Source organism: Purpureocillium lilacinum, assembly GCF_023168085.1.
Source record: "Purpureocillium lilacinum CBS 284.36 DNA, scaffold_1, whole genome shotgun sequence".
In the NCBI taxonomy this organism is placed as follows: domain Eukaryota; kingdom Fungi; phylum Ascomycota; class Sordariomycetes; order Hypocreales; family Ophiocordycipitaceae; genus Purpureocillium; species Purpureocillium lilacinum.
In genome coordinates this window covers 2,591,457-2,612,663 of record NW_027072111.1, presented here as the reverse complement: position 1 = coordinate 2,612,663, position 21,207 = coordinate 2,591,457, and the positions used below count along the sequence as shown (strand labels likewise).

The window sequence follows — 21,207 nt, the reverse complement described above, 5'->3', positions numbered from 1 at the left end:
TGTCCGCAACTTCCTTTTCCGCAACAGAATCAAGAGTAAATCAAGGCGGCATCAATGGGTACAGTCGTAAGCTTAAAGTGAAATTCCTGAATCATCCATTGTCCGTGACAGCGCGGAGCAGGCCCGCGACAACGATCGTCCGTCGCCGTTGACACTGTAAGCCGGCGCCTGCATGTGGTTCGCAGGGAACCAGACCCACACAGGCACTTGCATCTAGGATCCGTAGCCAGTGGGTTGCGGCGCGAAACCGTTTGTCTGGCCGTACGGGGCAGGCGAAGCTCCGCCCATGCCACCAGGTCCAGCCGTGATCATCAGCCGTCCAGCGCCGAGGATCGGAGTGTTGTCATCTGTCTTCTCCTGCTCCTTTTCCTTGGCCTTGCGAGCCTCGTTATCGGACTTGAGGAGTGCGATCTCTCGGGTCTGCTGGGCAAGCATGTTGATCATGTAAGGCATGCTGAAGTCCGTGAGTCCATGACGCCACGAGAGCTCCAAAACGAGATCCGGGCGGATGAGCTCGTTGCAGGCGTAAAGCATGCCAGTATAGCACTCGCGGTGTCCAATGTCGACAAACTATGAATGGTTAGCGTCTGCAGCAGCAACAGTGACGAAGGCTTGGTAACTCACGTATCGGACGAGATCCTCGACAATGTCAGTCTTACCCGACGTGGCGGCGGTCTCGATTGCATCCTTGAACAGCTTGTCCTGCTTCGACAGTGCGATCGACTTCTCCCAACGCTTATTCTTGCGGTAAATGTTGGCGGCGATCTGGCGGAAGAAGATCAGGTCATGCTTCTCCAGGCGGCCAGCCAGCTCGACAGCGTCGTAGTTGTCGTAATTTTGGACAGAGTCGCGGAGCGTCTTGTAGTCCTCTTCCTCGATGAGCAAGTCGTTGACGGCCTCGTTGACGACGCGCTTGTTCTGTGACTGCACATTCAGAAGGAATGGCTTGATCAGCGGCAAGCTGTCGTTCTTCTGGAACATCTTGACGACGCGGTTGACATCGATGCGGGCAGTCAACGCTGCAAGCAGGTCCGTGAGCAGCGAGGGGTGCTGCTCGACGTAGAACTTGATCGCGCGGTAGTAGATCTCCAAGTTGGCAACCTTGACAACAATCTCCTTGAACTGCTGGTGTTCCCAGGAGTTCTCCGGTCGCTCGATGACCGCGAGGGCGGCGTTGTCAAACTCGTCGTAATGGCAATAGCAGAAAACCAGCTCCGGCCACAGGTTGGCTTCCTCGCAAGCGCGAATCATCTTCGGCATGTTCATCCTGGACCAGAAGAGCTTGATGTGCTCCATCAACCGCTCCGGATGGTACCTGGAGAGCGCGATGCCCAGCTCCGTGAACATGCCCATGTGGGCACGCTCAAGGCCGAGACCTTGCTCCAAGAGGCTGATGAGCTCGTCAAAGTACCCGTTGCGCTCGTAGTCCTTGACGAGCGTCTGCAGCTGCTCGGCATCGACAATCAGGTTCAGGCCGCAGATCTGGGCCAGGCGGAACTCCTTCTTCTCAACGCAGGCCTCGTGAACCTGTTTCCAGACCTTGATGTTATTCGCCTTGCGAGCGCAGTCGACGGCGGCCTGGTAGTCGCCGAGGTGCACAAGCGTCGTGGCAAGCTTGGCCCAGTTGGAAATGCTGCTGTAGAAGATCTTGGAGGCCTCAAAGAGTCCCTCCTCATAGGCCTTGTCACCGGACTCCTCGATGTTGGCGACGTTAGTAGCTCGCAGGAAGTCCTCGAGCTCAGCCAGCTGGTCCAGACGAGCGTAGCAGAAAGCCAAGGCGGTATCGATGGCAGGCTCGCGCAGCGTCTTGCGGGCCATGCGCAGGTACTTGACAAGCTCCTCGTTCTTCCCGGCGTGAGTGGCGATCTCGATCACCTCGGGATAGTTCTTAGGATCATCGGCCTTGATGTAGGATTCGATGGAGTCGGCTACCCGCAGCCCGTCAAGCTGAGCCTTGGCAACCTTGCTCCAGACCTCAGGGATGTCAACCTCCTCGGCGTAGGCCTGCGAGCGGTCGATGCTAACGACATGCTCAACGAGAACGTTGACGGCGGCCTCCTTGTTGTCGGCCTTCTTGTAGATCTCAAAGGCCTCCTCGAAAAGCCCGACGTCAATGCAGGACGAAGCAATCTCATCAGCATTGTAGCCGTCGAGCTTGTGGATGTAGTCCATCACGCGAGCCTTGTCCGCCTTGGCAGCTGTGAAAAGGAGAAGATTCTGGAGGTTCTGGTTGTCGCTGAAGGGGGAAGGCTCCAGGACAATCTTCTCGAGCAGCTCAATAAGCTCCAGAGGCATGTCGTTGTCAAGGAGCGCAGAGACGGCAACCGAGACCTTGGCTGGGTCAGTCGATTCGGGCACGGCGGTAGACGTGACCTGGTCCACGACCGAGCGTCGGTGAATGTTGTTCTCGCTGAGGACGAATCGCCACAGCTCTGCGTCGGCACGCTCAAGCAGGTAGCGAGCCTGCGCACGGTACATGGCATTCTCGTTGGTGATGTTTACCAGCTCCAGGTCATTCTGGCCCTTGGAGTAGGCAATGTAGGCCAGGTTGGGGTCGCGCTTCTCGCAGTACTTGCCCACAGTCAGGGTGTCGTACTGGTCGTTCTCCTTGAGGAACTTCTCTGGGTTGTTGTTGGAGTCAATGTAAATCTTGGCCAAGGCGTTGTAGACGGCCTGCTGCTGGTTGCCGGCTTGAAGCGTGGCCTCCAGGAAGGGAAGCAGCAGCTTGAGGCGGTTGCGCGACTCGACTTCCGAGACCAGCTCATCGATGTTGATCTGCTGAGCATTGACAGTGCTAAGAAGCTGCTTGATGATGTTCTCGTCGCAATCGACGTCCAAAAGACCACCAATGACGGCCGGAGTTCGCGAAGGGTTGACGCGCTGAACATACGATTCGATGGCCTGGAACTGCTGGTTCTGGTAGAGGTAGAGGATCAGGTCATGGACAAAGTTGAACCTGTCGCACACAATGATGAGAGGCAGCTGCTCGGGCAGTTTCGCTTCCTTCAGGAAGTTCTTGACCTTCTCGGGGTTATAGAAGCTGCTGTCACGGCAGATTCGCTCGACCTCGTTCAACTGGTTGGAACGCGTCGCGGCCTCGATGTACTTGAAGTGCACATCGGGGTCCTCGGACAGATTGACAATGCTACCCAGGTAGTAGAAGAGACCCTCGGCAGTCTTGTACTTCTCGAAGAGATCGATGAGACGGACCGGGCCCAGGAGCTCGGAGTACTTGGTCGCGATGCTAACAACTGACTGAAGATTCTGCCGAATGTTGTGCTTCATCATGGCATCGAGGCAGTCCAGCGACTGCTCCACGGAGAGCTTTCCGAAGAAGCTGGTCAACCACTCCGGGTTGAAGTTGGAGCTTCCCGGAATGTTGACAATCACACGCTTAATGGACTCGGGGTCCTCGTACAGCTCCAGCGCCTTTTGAGCCAGGCCTGCCTGCTCGCAGAGCTGAGCGATCCGGGGCTTGTCGAAGTGGGTGAACATGTCGTTGCCGAGGATGGCCTCGGCAACTTGGGGAGCGTGCATGAGGTTCATCTCCAGCAGACGCGTCTGTAGGCGCGCATGCTCGGGCTTGTTCTCCTTGAGTGCGTCGAGCAGGAAGGCAGTCGCCTGCTGGATCATACCCTGGGACTGGAAGATGTCGCAGACCCGCTCAAAGTCGACCAGCGGGCCCTGCTCGCTGTTGGCCAATGCCGTCGCAAACTCAGCACCTTTCTCGGGGTTGACGCGGATGATGTGCTGAAGGAGCTGGATGTAGTCGGGCTGGTAGCCGGTTTGAGCGGCGTACGGCAAAATCTTGTCGAATTGGCCAGTCTCAGCGAAGCCTGCAACGACCTTCTGGGGCACGTTGGCCTTGAGGTAGATGGACAAGGCCATGTTGACGTCGTAAGGGCGAACCATGTCGCCGAGCCGCTCGGAGCAGTCCAGCTTGCCCTCCTTGAGCCACTTCTCAAGCAAGTGCTTTCTATTCTGCTGGAGAACCGGCTGAGCGAGCTCGATGGTCTCCTGCTGGTTCAGAGCGCCCTTGTCCAGCAGCAGACCAAAGTATTGGAGCGTGAACGCCATTTGGCCGGGCTGGGCAGGCAGCCTCTTGAACTTCTCGATCGTCTCGGCCGTTCGCAGAAAGCCTCGGGGCGAGTTGGCCGCGATCTTGGCGGCCTCCATGTAGTTGCCGGAGTTGAACAACTGGTCGAACTGCTTCGCGTAGAGGTTGTCCGCACCAGGCAGTCCGGCTCTGGAGGCAAGCTTGATTGCGATTTCTGTGTTGGCAGGGTTCTCGAGGAGATACGGGATGATGGTCGAGTCATCAATAGTCACGAAGAGGACCTGGCCCTTGCGGTTGATACCCACGAGGCCGGAGGAGTCACTGTCAGCGCAGCTGGTGAAGATGGTCTCGCTCGAGATGCGGTTCATGAAGATAGTGCTTCCGGACTCCAGATCGTAGAGGTGGATGAAGCCATACTTGGTCACCATGAAGATGACGCCGTATCTTTGGGAGATCTGAAGAGCCACGGGGAAGTCGTTGGTCGCCTCCGGGGGGAAGTAGATATCGACCGCCTTCTTCTGAAAGACGGGATTCGACTCTGCGTGATCGACCTCGACGATGTGCAGCTTGGCGCCGGTGGCGGTGCGGACGGCGAAACTGAAGAGCTTCGTATCCTGGGGGGCGCCCTCCAGCCGCAGGGAGCCGAATGCAGCGGCATGGCCCTCGATGGCTTGACTAATGCCACGGTCCTTTGAGTACAGCTGCATGGCACCGACAACGCGGCCCTGCTGGGAGGAGATGCCGACGACAACCATCCACTTGCCGTCCTCGTTGGCACGGTAATTAATGATTTGGCAGCCCTGAGAGAAAAAGGGAACGGTCAGCTCATGGGGAACGGGGAGGTCGGGGAAGACTAGAGTAGAGTGTACATTAAGGTTGGCATTGCGCTCGAAAACCTTGGACGGAGCCTCCTGGGAAGCATCGTACACATCCCAGTGGTACACACTGCTCGTGGTGACCAGGCCCAGGGTGGAATCGCTGATCCACCTCCAGAACTGGACATCCTCGTTCATAGTGCACGACTTGAGCTTCTTCTTCTGCTCGAGGTCGAAGATCTGCAATGTCCGAGACTGGGCCTTGAGGGCAATGACCTGTCGGTTCCAGTGCATGATGGCACTGTCGGCCTTGATGGGCCGGCGGGTGACGTTGTTGCCATTCTTGAGCTCGACGATGACGACCTCGGGCTGAGCGGCTTCGTTCTTCTTTTCTCGGATGCAAACGTATGCGTCGGACTCGAGGGTCTGCAGGAGAGCCAAGGCGCGGTTAGCGGGCGACGGGGACGCTTCTCGCGGTGCTGGCACAGCTGAGGCAGGTCAGGCTTACGCAGGAGTTGAAGCCAATGGATTGCGTGTCGACGCCGACATTGGCGAGCTGCACCAGCTCATGGAACTTGATGGGTATGGGCGCCATGGCGCCGGTGGTTCGCGTTGCTTGACTTGAGGGGCGCGCGGCCGATGATGACCCTGAAGCTCGAACGCAGTCAGGCGACGCGGGGGGAAGCTGCCAAGCGTGTTCGTGGGGCCGATGGATGGCGAGGCACACCGCGGGGACTCTGGTGACGATTCAGGGAGAAGCTCGCGGAAGCTTCCATGCGCCGTGCGGGACGGGCGGGAAACGAGCGCGCTGGGGAGCAACAAGGCAACGCGCGGGGAAAGGACCGGAAGAGGTGGATGAAGAGAAGGCGGGGATGACTCGGCGTCGCAAGCTGCTGATGGCGAGCAGTTGAGACGCGTGGTCGGTCAATGTGGTGGTGGATGGATAGGATGGATGGGGCGTTGGTGTTTGTGAGGTTTAATCAGGAGAAAGGCCGGGCCAGGCAGGTCTCTCCTTTCAGGCAACCTGTTCCCTTCCCGCGATTGGGTCTTGGCGGGCCAACAGGGCAGCTGCACAGGAGGGTGAGCTGCGCGGCTGCCCAATCCGAGCGCTCGGGGCAGCGGAACAAGGAAATTCCGCCCCCGCAGCACTGGTGCGCAGGTGGCAGCTTAGCCGGGGTGGGTGCACGTGCAACGTCATCAGGTGCGTGTCAGGGGGGAGCGGGTACGTACCGCCAGCCGCCAGCCCAGCCGCACCGCAAACGAAGCTTGGGGATGGGATGAAAAGATGCAAGCTTGGTTGACGTTTGTTCACATTTCGTGACTGTCTGGGCGGCAACTTCTGGTCCATACTCTGGGATGCTCTAGGGTTGGCAGGTAGCGGGAGTCTCACGCACGTGTAGAGGGTGCTTCTAGGAACTCGCAACACCGGCATTCCTCTGACATCAACGCCCAGGCGAGTTGGGACACGTCTACAGGTGGGCGGCTATTCGTACAACATGGTAACGCACAAAAACACCAGATGCGTATAGTTGTTCAAACGACGACCCGCGTCCCAACACCCACCGCGTTCTGCCATCCGTGCTGTGTCACAGTGCTGTGGTGTCCGCCAAGGTCACGTGCTCTGGATGGCTTTCTTCATGCATGTCTCACTCAAAGTCGAGACGAACGGAGCCGCATCCTGCAGGAACGGGTCACAGCGCCCTTTTTCGACTCAAGGAGAGTAGTCGCTCAGACCTCCCAGGTTATTCAGCATTCGGGGCCTGCCTCACAGCAAGAGAGGGGTGCTTCTCATAAGGCAATGTGATGTTGCCCTGTGGCAACTCAGCAATCAACAGGCTGAGATTAGAGACAGCTGATCGGCATAGGTGTGTTGAATACGGCAGTGTCGCCCGCCTGCAATTCACCTTTCCTCTCGCCTCGTAACATTGAGCTAGGCGCCGTATATATGAGGCGAATTTCGGTTGGACATATGAAGCAGCGCACCTGAAGTGAGAAGCGATGCGTTGAACTGTTGGGCTGGTTGCAGGTGAGGCGTACCATCAGGAGCAAGTCGATGGTTTTGTTCTGCAACTGCCGCAGCTGCATGTGGTACCGATAGGACGCCAAAGCACACTGCGTGCTCGTGAAGGCAGAAGCCACGCGGAAGGTTCATCCGGACAGTCTCGTCCTTGATCCTGGCATGAATCAAGTACTCGTATATCATAGGCTGCAGTGAGCAAATACCTTGGTTCAACCAGTAGGCACCCGGATTGCAGGGTAGCACGAAGGTCTGATGGAGCTTGTGTAACCATGATACAGGAGGGGCAGCCAGCATCCCGACGCATGGGAACCAGATTTGCTCAGGCGAGGGAAGGGAGAAAAAAGTCAATGGTGGCTGGCGAAGAGTAACCCCGGACTCTTGTTCGGCCGAGGGCGCTGCGGAATGGCTGGACCGAAGACGGGGAATTTGTATGAGCAGATTCTTGACGAGCGTGCGTGTACACTGCCTGATGAATCAAGCATATTCGCGACAGACAGAACTCGTCTGCTGACGCCATCGCGAAAAGCGAATTCGGGCCGGCAGTCAGTCCTCGATCCCTGCATCTCCAGGAAGCGGGTGGCCTTGGGGCGCAGCTAATACTGGGCATGCCTCCCCGTCGGTCTCGTGCCCAGGTTCAATTTGCACATCCCCAATGCCGTCTGCCCCAGCACCCCGCAGGGGCCCCGCAGTCAGGTTACCGGGAGGAGACGTGACGAGGAGGGGGAAGGGGGAAAGACCAAGGCGACGGACTGATGCCGTGCGCCTGTGCGTCTTGTGTGTTGGTAACGACGAAGTGTCTGCCAGGTGGGGTTGGTGGATGGCGCGAAGGCTTGTTGTTGTCGATTTAGAGGCGGCGGGTTCTTGGCGTGCGCCGCGGTTGCACCGGGGAAAGGGGACGAGTCGACAGCAAGTATTTCGTCTCCTTGCTGCATGCCCCAGATGTGGCAGTTTCCATTACGCCAGAGAAAAATGGTACCACAGCCGGTAGGATCTGGATCCCCCCCAGTGCGGTCTGGGGTCATGGGACGGTGAGAAGGGAACATGAAATGGGCAGTCACGCCAGGTGAGCAGTAGCTGGAGACGGCGGGGGGAACGGGGCAGGGCTCTCGATTCCGTCATGCCATTGTGAAAGCATGTGTCTTCACCGCCGGTTGCGGGAACGGTGGTGAAGAGGTTCATTACGAGGTCGTGGCAATGCAGATTTTGTACGTGATGCAATGGATGTATTCCACCGAGGGTCGGGTGACCGAGCCGCTACTTGCAGTAGTGTTGCAGGTGCGTTTATGCTTATTCCATGGAGCGTGCTCGATGGCGCCTTGCTCTGCCGGCCCCTGTCGCAGGCGGGCTTCGATCGGCGTGCTAGAAATGGGAGAACACCTAGGTATGAAGTGCATGGGAATGCACTGGAGGGCGCAACAGCAGCAACAACCTACAGCACGCGCCGCCCGCCGTCAAGCAGGAATTCGGTGCGTCTTCAGCGGCAGCCAAGCCCTGCGCTGCACCACGGACAAAATACAGGCGGCTTTCTTGACGTCAGATCCCTGTAGCCACAGGGGCGCCGCCAGTCCCGAAGCGTGCAAGCAGCGGCTCTACCGCGGCCCCAACCAACGGCAGACGGACCTGGAGCCGAGATGCAAGGGTGGGTGCTGGGATGGATGGGGAAACGACGGAACGCCTTTTCCAATCCCGCGCTGAGGGTCGTTCCTGGACTGGTTTTTTGGAGGTACTGTATCTTGGGTTTCTTCGTCGAGGGCTGTCGACAGCACGCCGTGGTATGGACGGGATGGATGCTCTACTCTGGCTGAATTGACTGGCCCAATGGAATGGGTACCTATTATTTACGGGCTGGTGAACTGTCCCCCCTTCCAGCGCATGGAACGGTTCCCCCGGACCACGGCGGCAGCAGCCTCAACGTCGCATTCGTGCCTGGGGGTGCTGGACATAAAACCCACATGGATGGCAACCTCCGCGAGGCCTTCGCCTGCTACCTATCCTCATCACGTACATACTACCGTTAGCCCTTGGGTAATGCCGTCGTCGCGCGCGAGTCAGTGCCCATGGTGTGACGACGACTCGGTATCTCGCGGCGTCCGGGGAAGGAAACTGTACAGTCAGTCGAACCATAATGCACCTCTGCACCTACCTATGCATGCATGGCTGCGCCGTGCCATCCACACAAACGACACACAACACACAACAAACGAGTAATACTCCCTCCCCATGCCCTCGGCGGCGGCGGCGCCAGCTTTCATCGCCTGCCCCTCCTCGCCAAGGCATATCACCGTCATCTCGGCACAACCCACGCGCGCGCGCGCGCCCCCCAAGGGCCCCAACATGCCACTTCAATGATGATCGTCCGCCCACCCGCCGCGCTGCTTTGCATCGAGGCTAGGCTCCCGTAGCTTGCCTTGGCCGCATCGTGAGCCTTCCTCCCTGGACCGCCCGGCGGCCCCCCCTCCACCCCCCTGGTTGCGCGCCCGGATACGGCAGATGTCGTCGTCGTCGTCGTCGTCGTCGCTCGGGGCACGCGCCGCACCTCGTCGATAATTAGTGCCGTGGGGATGTATGTACTCTGTGCATTACGAGTATATCTTTGCGGGTGTCCCTCGCCCTTCCCCGTCCGTCGTGCCCCTTGCCCCGTGCTCTCACTCAAGCCCAAAGCTTGTTTACTGCCCAAGCTATTTAGTAGCACCTGTTGTTGCCCGGGCACCTCCTTTGCTCTCTCGTGAAGCGCGCGTGCTCCGACAAGAACCCCCAAGCCACGCTCAATGGCTCCCGCGAGGCGCCTCGCCGCCGTGCTGGCGGCTGCTGCCGCTGCGTCGACGGCCGCGGCGCTCTTCGTCAACGGCTCCGTCAGCGCGCCCTGCGACTCGCCCATCTACTGCCACGGCGACATCCTGCAGGAGATTGAGCTGGCGCGGCCGTTTGCCGACTCGAAGCACTTTGTCGACATGTAAGTGGTGGCTTTTCCTTTCCCCCAACACGACCACAACCAAATATCATCACAAGTGGCTTACACGTAACTACAATACAGGCCCGCGCGGCGTCCCCTCGCCGAGATCCAGGCCGCCTTCGACAGGCTGCCCAAGCCGCTCAAAAACGACAGCACGCTCAACGACTTCCTCGACACGTACTTTGCCGACGCCGGCGGCGAGCTCAAGGCGGTGCCCAAGGACCAGCTCAACACGGACCCGCAGTTCCTGAAGCGCATCGACGACGCCGTCATCCGCGAGTTCGTCGCCAAGGTGGTGGACATATGGCCCGACCTGACGCGCTCCTACGCCGGCAGCAGCGACGGTACCGGCGACTGCGCCGACTGCCCCAACAGCTTCATCCCCGTGAACCGCACCTTCGTGATCCCCGGCGGGCGCTTCCGCGAGCCCTACTACTGGGACACGTACTGGGTCATCGAGGGCCTGCTGCGCACGCGCGGCGCCTTCACCGGCATCGCGCGCAACGCCATCGACAACTTCCTCGACCTCGTGGAGCGCTTCGGCTTCGTGCCCAACGGCGCGCGCGTCTACTACCTCAACCGCTCGCAGCCGCCCATGCTGTCGCAGATGGTGCGCGCCTACCTGGCGCACACAAACGACACGTCCATCCTCGACCGCGCGCTGCCGCTGCTCGTCCGCGAGCACGAGTTCTGGACGCGCAACCGCTCCGTCGAGGTGCGCGCGCCTTCTTCGACGGGCGGCCCCGACGGCAAGAAGACCAAGACCAAGACGTACACGCTCAGCCGCTTCGCCGTCGAAAACACCCAGCCGCGCCCCGAGTCGTTCCGCGAGGACTACGTCCAGGCCACCAACGAGTCGTACTACTCCCCCGAGTCGGGCATCATCTACCCGCAGGTCGCGCCGCTCAACGACTCGCAGCGCGCGCAGCTCTACTCGGACCTGGCCGCCGCCGCCGAGACGGGCTGGGACTTTAGCAGCCGCTGGCTCGCCCGGCCGGGCGACTCGGCGCGCGACGTCTACTTCCCGCTGCGGTCGCTCAACACGCACAACGTGGTGCCCGTGTGCCTCAACTCGATCCTCTACGGCAACGAGCGCGCCATCGGCGACTTCTTCGCGCTGAGGGGCAACGACTCGGCGCGGCGCGAGTGGCACGACGCCGCCGCCCGCCGCAGCGAGGCCATGCACGCCCTCATGTGGAACGAGACGCTCTACAGCTACTTCGACTACAACATCTCGTCGTCGTCGCAGCACATCTACGTGCCCGCCGATGACGACGCCGACGTGGACGCCGCGGACGGACCCGCGCCCAAGGGGCAGCAGGTGCTGTTCCACGTCGCGCAGTTCTTCCCCTTCTGGATGGGCGCCGCGCCGCGACACCTGCGCGACAACCCGTACGCCGTGCAGACGGCCTTTGCCCGCGTCGCCCGCTACCTCGACCTGCGGCCCGGCGGCATCCCCGCGACCAACATCCGCACCGGCCAGCAGTGGGACCAGCCCAACGTGTGGCCGCCCCTGATGCACGTCCTGATGCAGGGCCTGCTCAACACGCCGGCGACCTTTGGCCGCGACGACCCCGCGCACCGGGAGCTGCACGACCTCGCCCTGCGCCTGGCCCAGCGCTACCTCGACTCGACCTTCTGCACCTGGTACGCCACCGGCGGCTCCACGTCGGCCACGCCCAAGCTCGAGGGCGCGCCAAAGGACGCCGTCGGCGCCATGTTCGAAAAGTACAGCGACGAGTCGACAAACGTCGCCGGCGGCGGCGGCGAGTACGAGGTCGTCGAGGGCTTCGGCTGGACCAACGGCGTCCTCATCTGGGCCGCCGACACCTTTGCCGGCGAGCTCAAGCGGCCCGACTGCGGCGACATCAAGCCCGCCAACGTCCACGGCGGCGCGCGCCGCAAGAGGAGCGCCGTCGAGCTGCACCCCCGCGACGCGAGCAGGACCAAGAAGTTTGGTCGCCGCGCTGTTGCGGATGCAAAGTGAGCAGCGGTGGCCAGCCCGGGTTTGGATGCGGGAAAAGGGGGGGGAAGAGACAGAAGCGCTCCTATGCTGACCATGGTATCATAAGCCAGTGGGAAAACCTGTACATAGATTTCAACAACCACTGAACATGCATTGATGAATACACAAATCGTAAAAGAGTACCCATGGGCCAAAGATATTCCCCTCGTGAGGGGGTATATGCCAAAAAGGATGTACACGCAGCTACAAGCATGGCAAACCCCAAAACACCTCCAGCCTCCCTCCCATGCACATCTATGCCTTGATCAGCTTCGGCGTCGCCATCGGCCGCATCGGCCCCTTGCGAGGCTCGTCGTCTTTCCCGATCCTGTACTTGAGCTTGACGCCCATGGCCGCCAGCTCCACGTCCAGGTACTTGAGCGCGCCCGGCACGACCACCTGCGTCGTCTGGTCGCCGCCGACCCAGCAGTGGCCTTGCCCGTCCTCCCAGATCTCGCCCTGAATCTCCGTCAGGTCGATGCCCTCCGTCTCGTCCAGCTTGGTCGCGCAGCTGCGGCACCGCACCATGCTCGGCGCCTTCTTCTTCGACGACCCAAACTGCGACACTGTCGGCTGCACCGACAAGAACGAGCCGCAGCGCCGGCAGATCCATGACTTGGAGTAGTCCGAGCAGTTGAGGAGTCTGTCTTGCAGCAGGAAAGCCGTTCCGTGTGCCAACAGTGCGTCGCGCTCCATCTCACCGACTCGGATACCGCCACCCCTCTTCCTGCCCTTGATCGGCTGGCCCGTCGTCGGCACCACGGGGCCCGTCGTGCGAACCTGGTACTTGTCGTTGACCATGTGTCGCAGTCGCTGGTAGTACACGACACCGACGTAGATGTCCGCGCCCAGTTCCTCTCCTGTGATGCCCGAATACATGGGCTCGTTCCCGTGGTAGCTGTAGCCCGCCTTCATCAACTGGTGTCCAAAGTAATCCCCGGCCGTGTTCTGTTCGTCAAACTTGAACGGCGTCGAGTCTTGCGCGAGGCCATGCAGCGCGCCGGCCTTGCCCGCCAACGACTCCACGAACATGCCAATCGTCATTCGAGACGGGAAAGCGTGCGGGTTGATGATGACGTCCGGCTGGATGCCCGATTCGGAAAACGGCATATCGACCGCCGGCCACTTTTGCGAGCACACACCCTTTTGACCGTGACGCGACGAAAACTTGTCGCCGATGATGGGGGAACGCGGGATGCGGAGCTTCAGCGACACAGTCTGCAGAGGCTCGGATCCCGTCTCTGCGCCAATCAGCCGCACTTCTTCGACGAAGCCCGTCTCTGCATCCTTGTACTTTTCGTAGTGTGTGATGCCGTCGAGGTTCACAAAGTTGCCATTGTAATCCTGCGTCACCGTGTGCCACGCGCAGATGACGTCGCCCTCCTGCACCAGGCGGCCAACATGAGGCAAGCCGTCGTCGTCCAGCATCCCTTGGTAGGCGGCGCTGACATAGCTGTGCGGGGCGAACCCAAAGGCTTTGGATACGCTCTTGCTCGCCTTTGTTCTCGAGTCGTCCTTGAGCGAGATCTTCTTGGTCTTGTAGATGGTACCGTGGCCAAACCCCCTCTCGTGTGCCGACTTGTTGATAATCATGGCGTCGTCCATGTCGTAGCCAGTGTATGAGATGACGGCCACGACGCAGTTCATGCCGTTGGGGAAGTTGTCGAAGCCGTACGCGTTGTGCAAGGGTGCGCGTACGATCGGCGTTTGTCCAGTCTGCAGTCGGTACGACTTGTTGTCTGTTCTGTACCTGATGGCTGTGCCTGGGGTACCCATGGTTTGCTTACCCATCTGGCACTGGTACATGTTACGCGGGGATTGGTTGAAATCGGAGAAGGGTGTCATGTTGGCCAGGATGGAGAGCATGTTTGTGGGTTCAAACTCGACGTGAGTACTGACACCAGATTCGATCTCCTGCGGCACGACCGCAATGGCCATGTACGGTTGCTCGTATGGCCCGACAAAATCCTCCTTCTGCAGCGGCAAGTACTTGGTCGGCCGGACCATGCGGGACGGCGTCGAACACATGTAGATTCCGGGGTACGAGCCTGAATTTGACGGCGGCACATAGCCAATCTCCAAGTGCAGCGGGACGCCGTGGGTGCCCTCGACCTTCCAGTATCTGAAGCAATCCGCAATGCGTAGCGACTCCTTTGGCGTGCACCAGCCGAGAATTTTGCCGTCCAGCATGACCACCACGCTTTCGTCCGTCGAAGCTGAAGAGGTCTCGACGATGCCGAGCTCCCTTGCCAGGGCAGGCAGCTTGGAGACGTCCAGTGAGTCCGTCATTACCTTGCACTTGTGGGCCATGTGGTTGAGCAGGCCGCACGGCGCACCATCGGGAGTGTGGACCGGGCACATGAAGCCCCAAGACTCCGGCAACAGCTTTCGCACGGCCGTTGTCTTGAGCTGGGCGAAGAATGCGCCACGATGCACCATGCGGAAGTGGCTGATGAAGCGGAGGAAGTTGAGCTTCTCGGCAACGACGGTGAAACCAGCCGTCTGCTGCAAGTCCAATCCGGAGGGGCTCTGTAGGTTGCCGGTAGACAGGAAGTATTCGAGCGCGTTGCCAAGGTTCTCGTTGGCCTTTCTGAAGATTGTCGTCGGGAAATCTTTGCGGAAGTCGTCTGATGTAAAGGGAATGGTCGGGTGTCTGCGAAGGTAGTCTCTCAACGACGCACGAACGCCAACGCTGAGGAATTCGTCGATTCTCTCTTTGAGAATCTGCCCGTACAGGAAGCCGCCCAACAGGATTTCTTGGTTCTGAATCGCGTCAGGGTTGTCCACGGCGCACTCTCCGGCAGCCAACGCGTAGAGCTTGCGGGTCATGAACAGCAACATGCGGAACTTGTCCTGGTCCTGCTGTTCCGTCACGTCCACATTGCCGAGATGGACCAGAACGATGCGCCGCAAGAATTCGGTGCCAACATCGTAGTCAGACATGTTTTCGGGAACACCCAAGACGACTCGGAACTTTTGCCCAAGATAGGCTCGCGTCTCCGCTCTGCTGTACAGCCCATAGCCCTTGTATGTCCTCAGGAGCAGTTCGACTCGGTCGGTCAAGAACGTGTTCTCGGTCGCTTTGGAACCAATGGGGCCGATGAGACCCTCAAAGACTTCGCGGTCGTTCGTCTCCACAAGTGCCTTGAGGATCATCATGACTGGAATCAGGTACTCGTTTTTCCTCCACGAGAATCGGAACGTGACGTTGCCGTCATTGAGGTAATGCAGAACGTTGGTCTGCGACGTCTCATCCGGCCGTACGGACCGAAGAATGATACCGTAAGGAGTGTAACCCGCGCCGCGGTTCTGGAAGCTCGGTCGCTGGATGGCCATGGGAAAGTTCCTTTTGTTGACCTGGAGCAACCGAATGACTTTTTCGATGCCATTGACAATGAAGTAACCTCCAAGCTCTTCGGATTCTTCCTTGCGCTGGACTAGCAAGGCGGGAGAGTTGTTTTCGAGATGGCAACGGTTAGACTGTCACTGGTTAGCAGGAGGGCGATGGCGTGAGGAAACTTGGGAATAGTACCTTGATCATAATCGGCATCTGGCCCAGCTCCCGGACAAACTCGACGGGATCGCCTCCGTTTATTGAGTACTCAAAAGTCGCGGAAAGTCTTCCTCTGTATGAGACGTGCCTCTCCCTGCACTCCGCCGGGAAAATCTCCCTGTTGCGCGCCAACTTATTCGAGGGCGGGACCTGGGGCTTTTGCAGAGTTACATCCTTGACGCGGATGCTGAGTGTGTTCTTTCCTTCCGGCCCGGTCCTATCGTCGCCGTCAAGGAACGTCTTGGTCCCAATATCCGCGAGGCCGTGCGCCAGCAGCCCAGGCTTGCCGTCGTCGCGAAAGATGCCATTGAAGGACTCGATGTGGGGATTGACGGCCAGTTGCAGCGCGGGGTACGCGCTGCGGTCTTTCGGAGGATTGCGGAAGAGATCCTGGCGACGGAGAGTGTTGAACCCATGGTCCCATTCTGTATTCGTGGCTGAGGGAGCCATGGCGGTAAAGACACGGCCGCCGCGACCTGCCGACGGGTGTAGAGAAGCTGCTTCACTGGCACCGTTGAGCCAGAGTCGAAGTTGAACCACACGTCAACCGTAGGCGCTCAATATCCAATTGAGACGGCACCGGTATCTGGTGGTTCCGGGTAAAAGCAGGGCCTGGGAACTCCGGAGCGTCAAAGGCTGTTATGGCGAACGAAAAATCGAAGCTATCGAGAGCCCGCCAAAGCCGCTCGGGCTTATCGCCGCCGAAGAAAAAAAAAAGTTGGACGATAAGCGCGGGTCACATGAGCGCGAGTCTTATCGATAAGGGGGTCCTGAAAGCGGGGCCAGCAGGGCAAACGGGCACTGCACTGTCAAACAACGAACGTCTGGCCCCACCAAGATTCGGTCCTCATCCTGGAACACTCAACCAGCTGACTGTTGAGCTCAGGAATGAAGCACTTGCGAGACTGTTCCGAGTCCCACGACGAGACCAGTCCCAAACGCCTGGATGCCCGCCAAGTTGCGGAAACCTTTGGCAGTCCGATTCGACCAATAGGGCGCTGAAGACGGCATCCAGGACACCTCGGCAAAGTCGATGTCTCAGGGCCCTGTCTCAGCGCACTGGTTCTTGGACTGCCGTCGCCATGTCGTTCCAATGCTGCCGCACCGATGGGATGCACAACATGGAAATTCGGCCGGCATGCGGGGATATGGCGTCTCAAGTGCGGCAAAAGGGCCTGGGCTTTTAGCCATTGTGCGTGAGTGAGGAAAATGGCGGGCGGGTGGCGCAACCATCTGCTGCGTGGCCAAGCTGGTTGCTCAGCTTGCCGTCTTGCAAGGTCAGGGACTCATACAACCTCGAGCTCTGCATGGCATGATGATACGGGGCCCGTGGCTGAGCCTGGGAGGCCCAGAGAATGGCGCCGCCCCCTCTCTGCTCTCGGCCAAGTGGATGTCTGGATGTGTAAATCTGGTGTCTCGGTAACGCATCCACACCATGATCCGTCACGGGGGCACACGCAACTGGACGCCCAACGAGGCCCAACAACGCCATGGGCAGGACCACGGCCTTAGTAAAGCTCTCGCGAGCAGCAGCTCCATCTTCAGCGGCGCTGTCCGTGGATGCTTGTCTTGCGGCAGGAGCCGTTGATCGTGTGGCATGTCTCTGGTGCCCACCATCATCGGGGCCAGTGACCACCATCAGGACCAAACGCGACCGATCCCCGCGTCGTCGCAGGCGCGCACACCACCCACTTACATGGCCCCCGTGACGGCGGGTCAATCAAACGACCGTGACGGTCGATGCACGGCATGGCGCCGTCTCTCTTGCAGGCGGCCAGGGCGCGGGCCTGGCGAGCAAAGCAGGCAGCAAGGCAGGCAGGCAGCTAGGTTGTTCGGCAAGGTGCTACAAGGGCAGGGACCTGACGCAATTCTCACCTGCAGACAATCTGGCTTCGAGTTGTCGTGGAGGGACCAGGGGTGCCGAGCGGGGAGGGGCAGCAGCGGCACGACGAAGCGTGGGGAGCAGAGGAAGAGGCTTGCTTGGCAGGCTCTGCCTGGACTCTTCGCCAAAGGGCATCGCGACTGGCAACTTGATGCTCGCAAGCAGCCACGCAACCCACGTCCCATTCCTCTACGGCGGTTCCTCACCTCATCGTCATCCATGCTCGCTTTGGTGTGCTCCGTGTTGCAAGTCACTGTTCGTCCCGTTCGAATTCGCAGATCAGCGGGCCCCAATTAGCTCCCGCCTCGTCCCGCGCGCCTCCATCCCGGCGGCCAGCCATTCAGCCATCCAGCCCAGCGCAGCCCAGTCCAGCCCAGTGGCCTAGCCCTAGGCCACCGGGCACGGACAGGAACGTCTTCAAGCGCGCGCAGAGGCGAGAGCCAGCATCGCGATTTAGGCGCTGACGGCTTGTGCCAACGTTGGGTGGTGATTTTATTCCTGCATCGTCGTCATCGTCATCGACCTGTCTGGCGAGTACGTAGGCACTTGGAAGTATCGGCACGGCACGGCGGCTGCCTTGCTCTCGTGGCCCCTGTGAGGCTCTCGAGTTTGCTTGAAGCTGAGGCATGACTTTGAGCATCTTTCTGATCTGTCTGCGCTCTTGGTGCTGTTCACGGTCTCCTCTCCAGGTCACAGGTGTTGGCCCCCAAATAACTCGGGGAAGGTACCTACAGCACTGTTAGGTACATCGTAGTACCTCAGCCATTGCTTTGGCAGGCGCGCCCTCCACTCCTCCCCAACTGACTGAATTCAGCTTCTGCCGGCCAAGCCTCCCGCCTCGTCGCTTGGTCTTTCTCTCCTCTTCCTCCTTCTCGCCTGCACGGCAGAAACAAACAAACGCACGTCAGCACGTCAAAGCAACCCTGGATTGTCTCTGAGTTCCGTGAGTACCTACATACATCTGCCGGCTGTGTGTAATGGGATGCCACCTGCCCTCCCGGCCGCCCCCCATAGCAGACAGTATCGCAGTGCCCCGAAGCCAACACCATTCGGCCGCGTCCCTGGACGACGCCAAAGAACGGCAAACGCGAAGCCATCCCAATTGTACACCGCTGGATCCGCACGGCCATCGCCCCTGGCAAAACTATTTACTCTCTGGGCGACGAGCTGCTTGCACATGCTAAATCCGTCCGTTCCCGTTGCCGTCTGGGTCCGTATTCGTCGACGACGGTGTCGGCATTGAGGCAAAACAGCAGTCCACCCCGGCCACTGCCCGTTGATCACCACCCTGGTTCGGCAGCCGGATGAAACGCTGCGACTGGGCACAGCGGTTACCCGTCATTTGCAACAGGGTCCGGTGACTCGAAAGCGACACACACCACGCGGCTTTCTGCGACTTTGACGAGCCAGAAGCAACAGCACGCACTGTGCCGTCTGCGACAGGCAGGCGTGCCGCCAATAACACCCAGCAGGCGACGTCTTCGCGAAACTTTGCAAAGTACCTGGGCCCCGGCAAGAGTCCCCAGCGCAGCCAGCGTCTGCGGCGCTCTGACAGAGGCTTGACACTACGACGCCCTGTTCCTTGCACGGCGCACGCCACCACAGAAGCGTGCCTGCCTGAACAGGTACCTTACCTCAGGTCGCTCGAGGCACCAAGTACCGCCAGGAAAGGGGCCGCGAAACGAAACGCACTTGGCACCACCACCTCTGGCAGCAACAGCAGACAGGGAACGCCCGACTGGCAAGTGCGCGCATTTGGGGTTTTTCCCGTCGCAGGGTTTCTGTACGCAACCTTCCAGTACAACACCGCCGTCGCCTCGACGGTTGTCGGCTTGCGACCTTGGACGTACGAGCGAGCGAGCGAGCGAGCATCAGCGCCTGCAATAAAGTACAGGCTCCAACGTCCAAGTCGCCGCCCGCCCGCCCGCCCGCACCATCGCCCTCCGCTGCCGACGCTACGCTTTGAGGCACGGGTCGTCCCCGCCCCAAGCCTGGTTACAACCTGGTACCCTTGTGCCCGCCCGCCATCCCGTCCAGAGTGGGGTCCTGGACCTTCGTTTCGTGCTTCCACCCCCAGGACTTCGCCCTCTTCCCCCCAGGTGCCTGCTCTGCTCTACTACTCGTACTCTGTCCTGTCCAGCCCTGCCCTGCTCTGCTCTGTTCCGTCCAGCTCTGATCCGCCGGTCCAAGTTCCCGCTCCCGCTTCGGCGTCCCGTTCGCGCGCGACCATCCTCTCCCCCCCCCTCTCGACGTCTTCAACCCCCCCGTCACCTCGTGCGACATCGACACCTCGCTCGTCCACTCTCGAACCGACGCACGAGCACGCCCCCGACGCTGAGCTCGCGCCCAGCGGAAGACAGACAGACGGACCGCCGACAGACATCCTCTCGTCTCGCCCCACTGTCCCACCAGCAGACCATTTTGCATCCGAAACGGCGTAACTTTATTGTCTTTCTTTTCGACCACGCAGCGGCGCTACCGGCTGTATTAATGTCCTTTGATTAATGCTTTGCGCCCCTCGCAAATCCTTCGATCCTCGAAGCCGTCGCGCCGTGTTCATCTTGCCCTGCTCGTGCGTGCGAGCCGTCGCAACGCCGTCGACCCGATACGCTCGTCCCGTCGTTCGACCACGTCTTCTTCACGGCAAACTGTCCCAGGCCGGATCCCAACATGGCGGGGTTATTTCGGAGGGTTTATGACTGGCTGTTGAGGACATTTTGGTAAGTCGGAGCTTCGCGACAGCAATGCGCGGGCGATGCCAGGCCAGGCGCTCCGGCTCGGTGCTTTCGCCACTCGACCCGTATGACCCGGCATGCTGACCAGACCTCTGCCAGGGCCATGGAGATGGAAGTGACTCTGGTCGGTCTGCAGAACGCGGGTAAGACGTCGCTGTTGCGCGTGTTGGCGGTAAGTCGGTCCTCGCCCGGACTGATTGTTCGTGAGCTTGTTGGTCGCTAACTGACCCGGTCATCAAGGGCGGCGAGTTCACACTAGAGTAAGTCAGCCATGATGTCTCCTTGTCGTGAAGCTGCTCCTCGAACGGTCGCAAGCTTCCGGCATCCACACCGCCTCAGCTCTGCCTTGGCTAACCGCTCTCAGCTCGATCCCTACTGTGGGCTTCAACATGAAGCGCGTGCAACGTGGGCACGTCACTCTAAAGTGCTGGGACATCGGAGGCCAGCCGCGATTCCGGGGCATGTGGGAGAGGTACTGCCGGGGCGTAAACGCCATCGTCTTCATCGTAGACATTGCGGATGTAGCGCTCATCCCGCAGGCCAAGGACGAACTGCACTCGCTCATGGAGTATTCGACGCTGGCGGGGATCCCGCTCCTCGTCCTCGGCAACAAGTCGGACCTGCCGCAGAAGCTGTCGGTCGACGAGCTCATCGACGAGCTGGATCTGAAGAGCATCCAGGGCCGCGAGGTGTGCTGCTATGGCATCAGCGCCAAAGAGGAGACGAACCTGGACGCGGTGGTGCAGTTTCTGGTGAAGTGGGCTGGCCGCTGAGAGGCCAGGCGTGGCTGCATTCGCCCTCTTGCGGACGGCAGGATCTCCTCCCCAGCAGGGAACATGTTCAGCGACCCTCTCATGACGACGACGAACGACCATGACGACGACGAAAGACTCACTCAGCCGCAGGGCACGACGCTCTTCGGAGCGGAGGAGCATAATCGCGAGCAGCGCCGTGCCCGTGTAGCGCGGGGCCAGGGCGGCGCGGTACCGGCGGCACTGGCCACGGGGCGTTGGCGAAGCGGCAGAGATAAAATTCCTCCTCTCACGAACTCACGAAAACGCCGACGCAGGGTGCAACGGGCCCAGGCGAGCAACCACTTGGTGCCGGGACGGCCTTTGCGGCCCCCTTTGGTTCATTTGCTGGTTAGGGAGCATAGCGAAGCTTTGAAACGGGAGTAGAACAGGGTA

The 21,207-nt window shown here is 60.1% G+C and overlaps 4 protein-coding genes across 4 annotated transcripts; 2 read left to right on the top strand and 2 right to left on the bottom strand.

The window, feature by feature from the left end:
* Positions 1–213: 213 nt before the first annotated feature.
* On the bottom strand, positions 214–5,467 carry PLICBS_000504 (uncharacterized protein; the record flags this gene model as incomplete). The annotated part of the gene is made up of 3 exons (XM_018318487.2): positions 214–570; positions 625–5,298; positions 5,381–5,467. 3 exons carry the CDS (start codon positions 5,465–5,467, stop codon positions 214–216), a joined length of 5,118 nt encoding a protein of 1,705 aa, XP_018184012.2.
* Positions 5,468–9,660: 4,193 nt separating this feature from the next.
* Positions 9,661–11,832, top strand: PLICBS_000503 (uncharacterized protein; the record flags this gene model as incomplete). The annotated part of the gene is made up of 2 exons (XM_018318488.2): positions 9,661–9,845; positions 9,927–11,832. The coding sequence occupies 2 exons, from the start codon at positions 9,661–9,663 to the stop codon at positions 11,830–11,832; spliced, it is 2,091 nt and encodes a 696-aa protein (XP_018184013.2).
* A 273-nt stretch (positions 11,833–12,105) lies between these two features.
* PLICBS_000502 (DNA-directed RNA polymerase I subunit RPA2) lies at positions 12,106–15,853 on the bottom strand (the record flags this gene model as incomplete). Its single annotated transcript, XM_018318489.2, has 2 exons — positions 12,106–15,330; positions 15,383–15,853. The coding sequence occupies 2 exons, from the start codon at positions 15,851–15,853 to the stop codon at positions 12,106–12,108; spliced, it is 3,696 nt and encodes a 1,231-aa protein (XP_018184014.1).
* A 4,102-nt stretch (positions 15,854–19,955) lies between these two features.
* Positions 19,956–20,793, top strand: PLICBS_000501 (uncharacterized protein; the record flags this gene model as incomplete). The annotated part of the gene is made up of 4 exons (XM_065599610.1): positions 19,956–20,005; positions 20,120–20,192; positions 20,261–20,280; positions 20,385–20,793. The coding sequence occupies 4 exons, from the start codon at positions 19,956–19,958 to the stop codon at positions 20,791–20,793; spliced, it is 552 nt and encodes a 183-aa protein (XP_065455682.1).
* Positions 20,794–21,207: the final 414 nt, after the last annotated feature.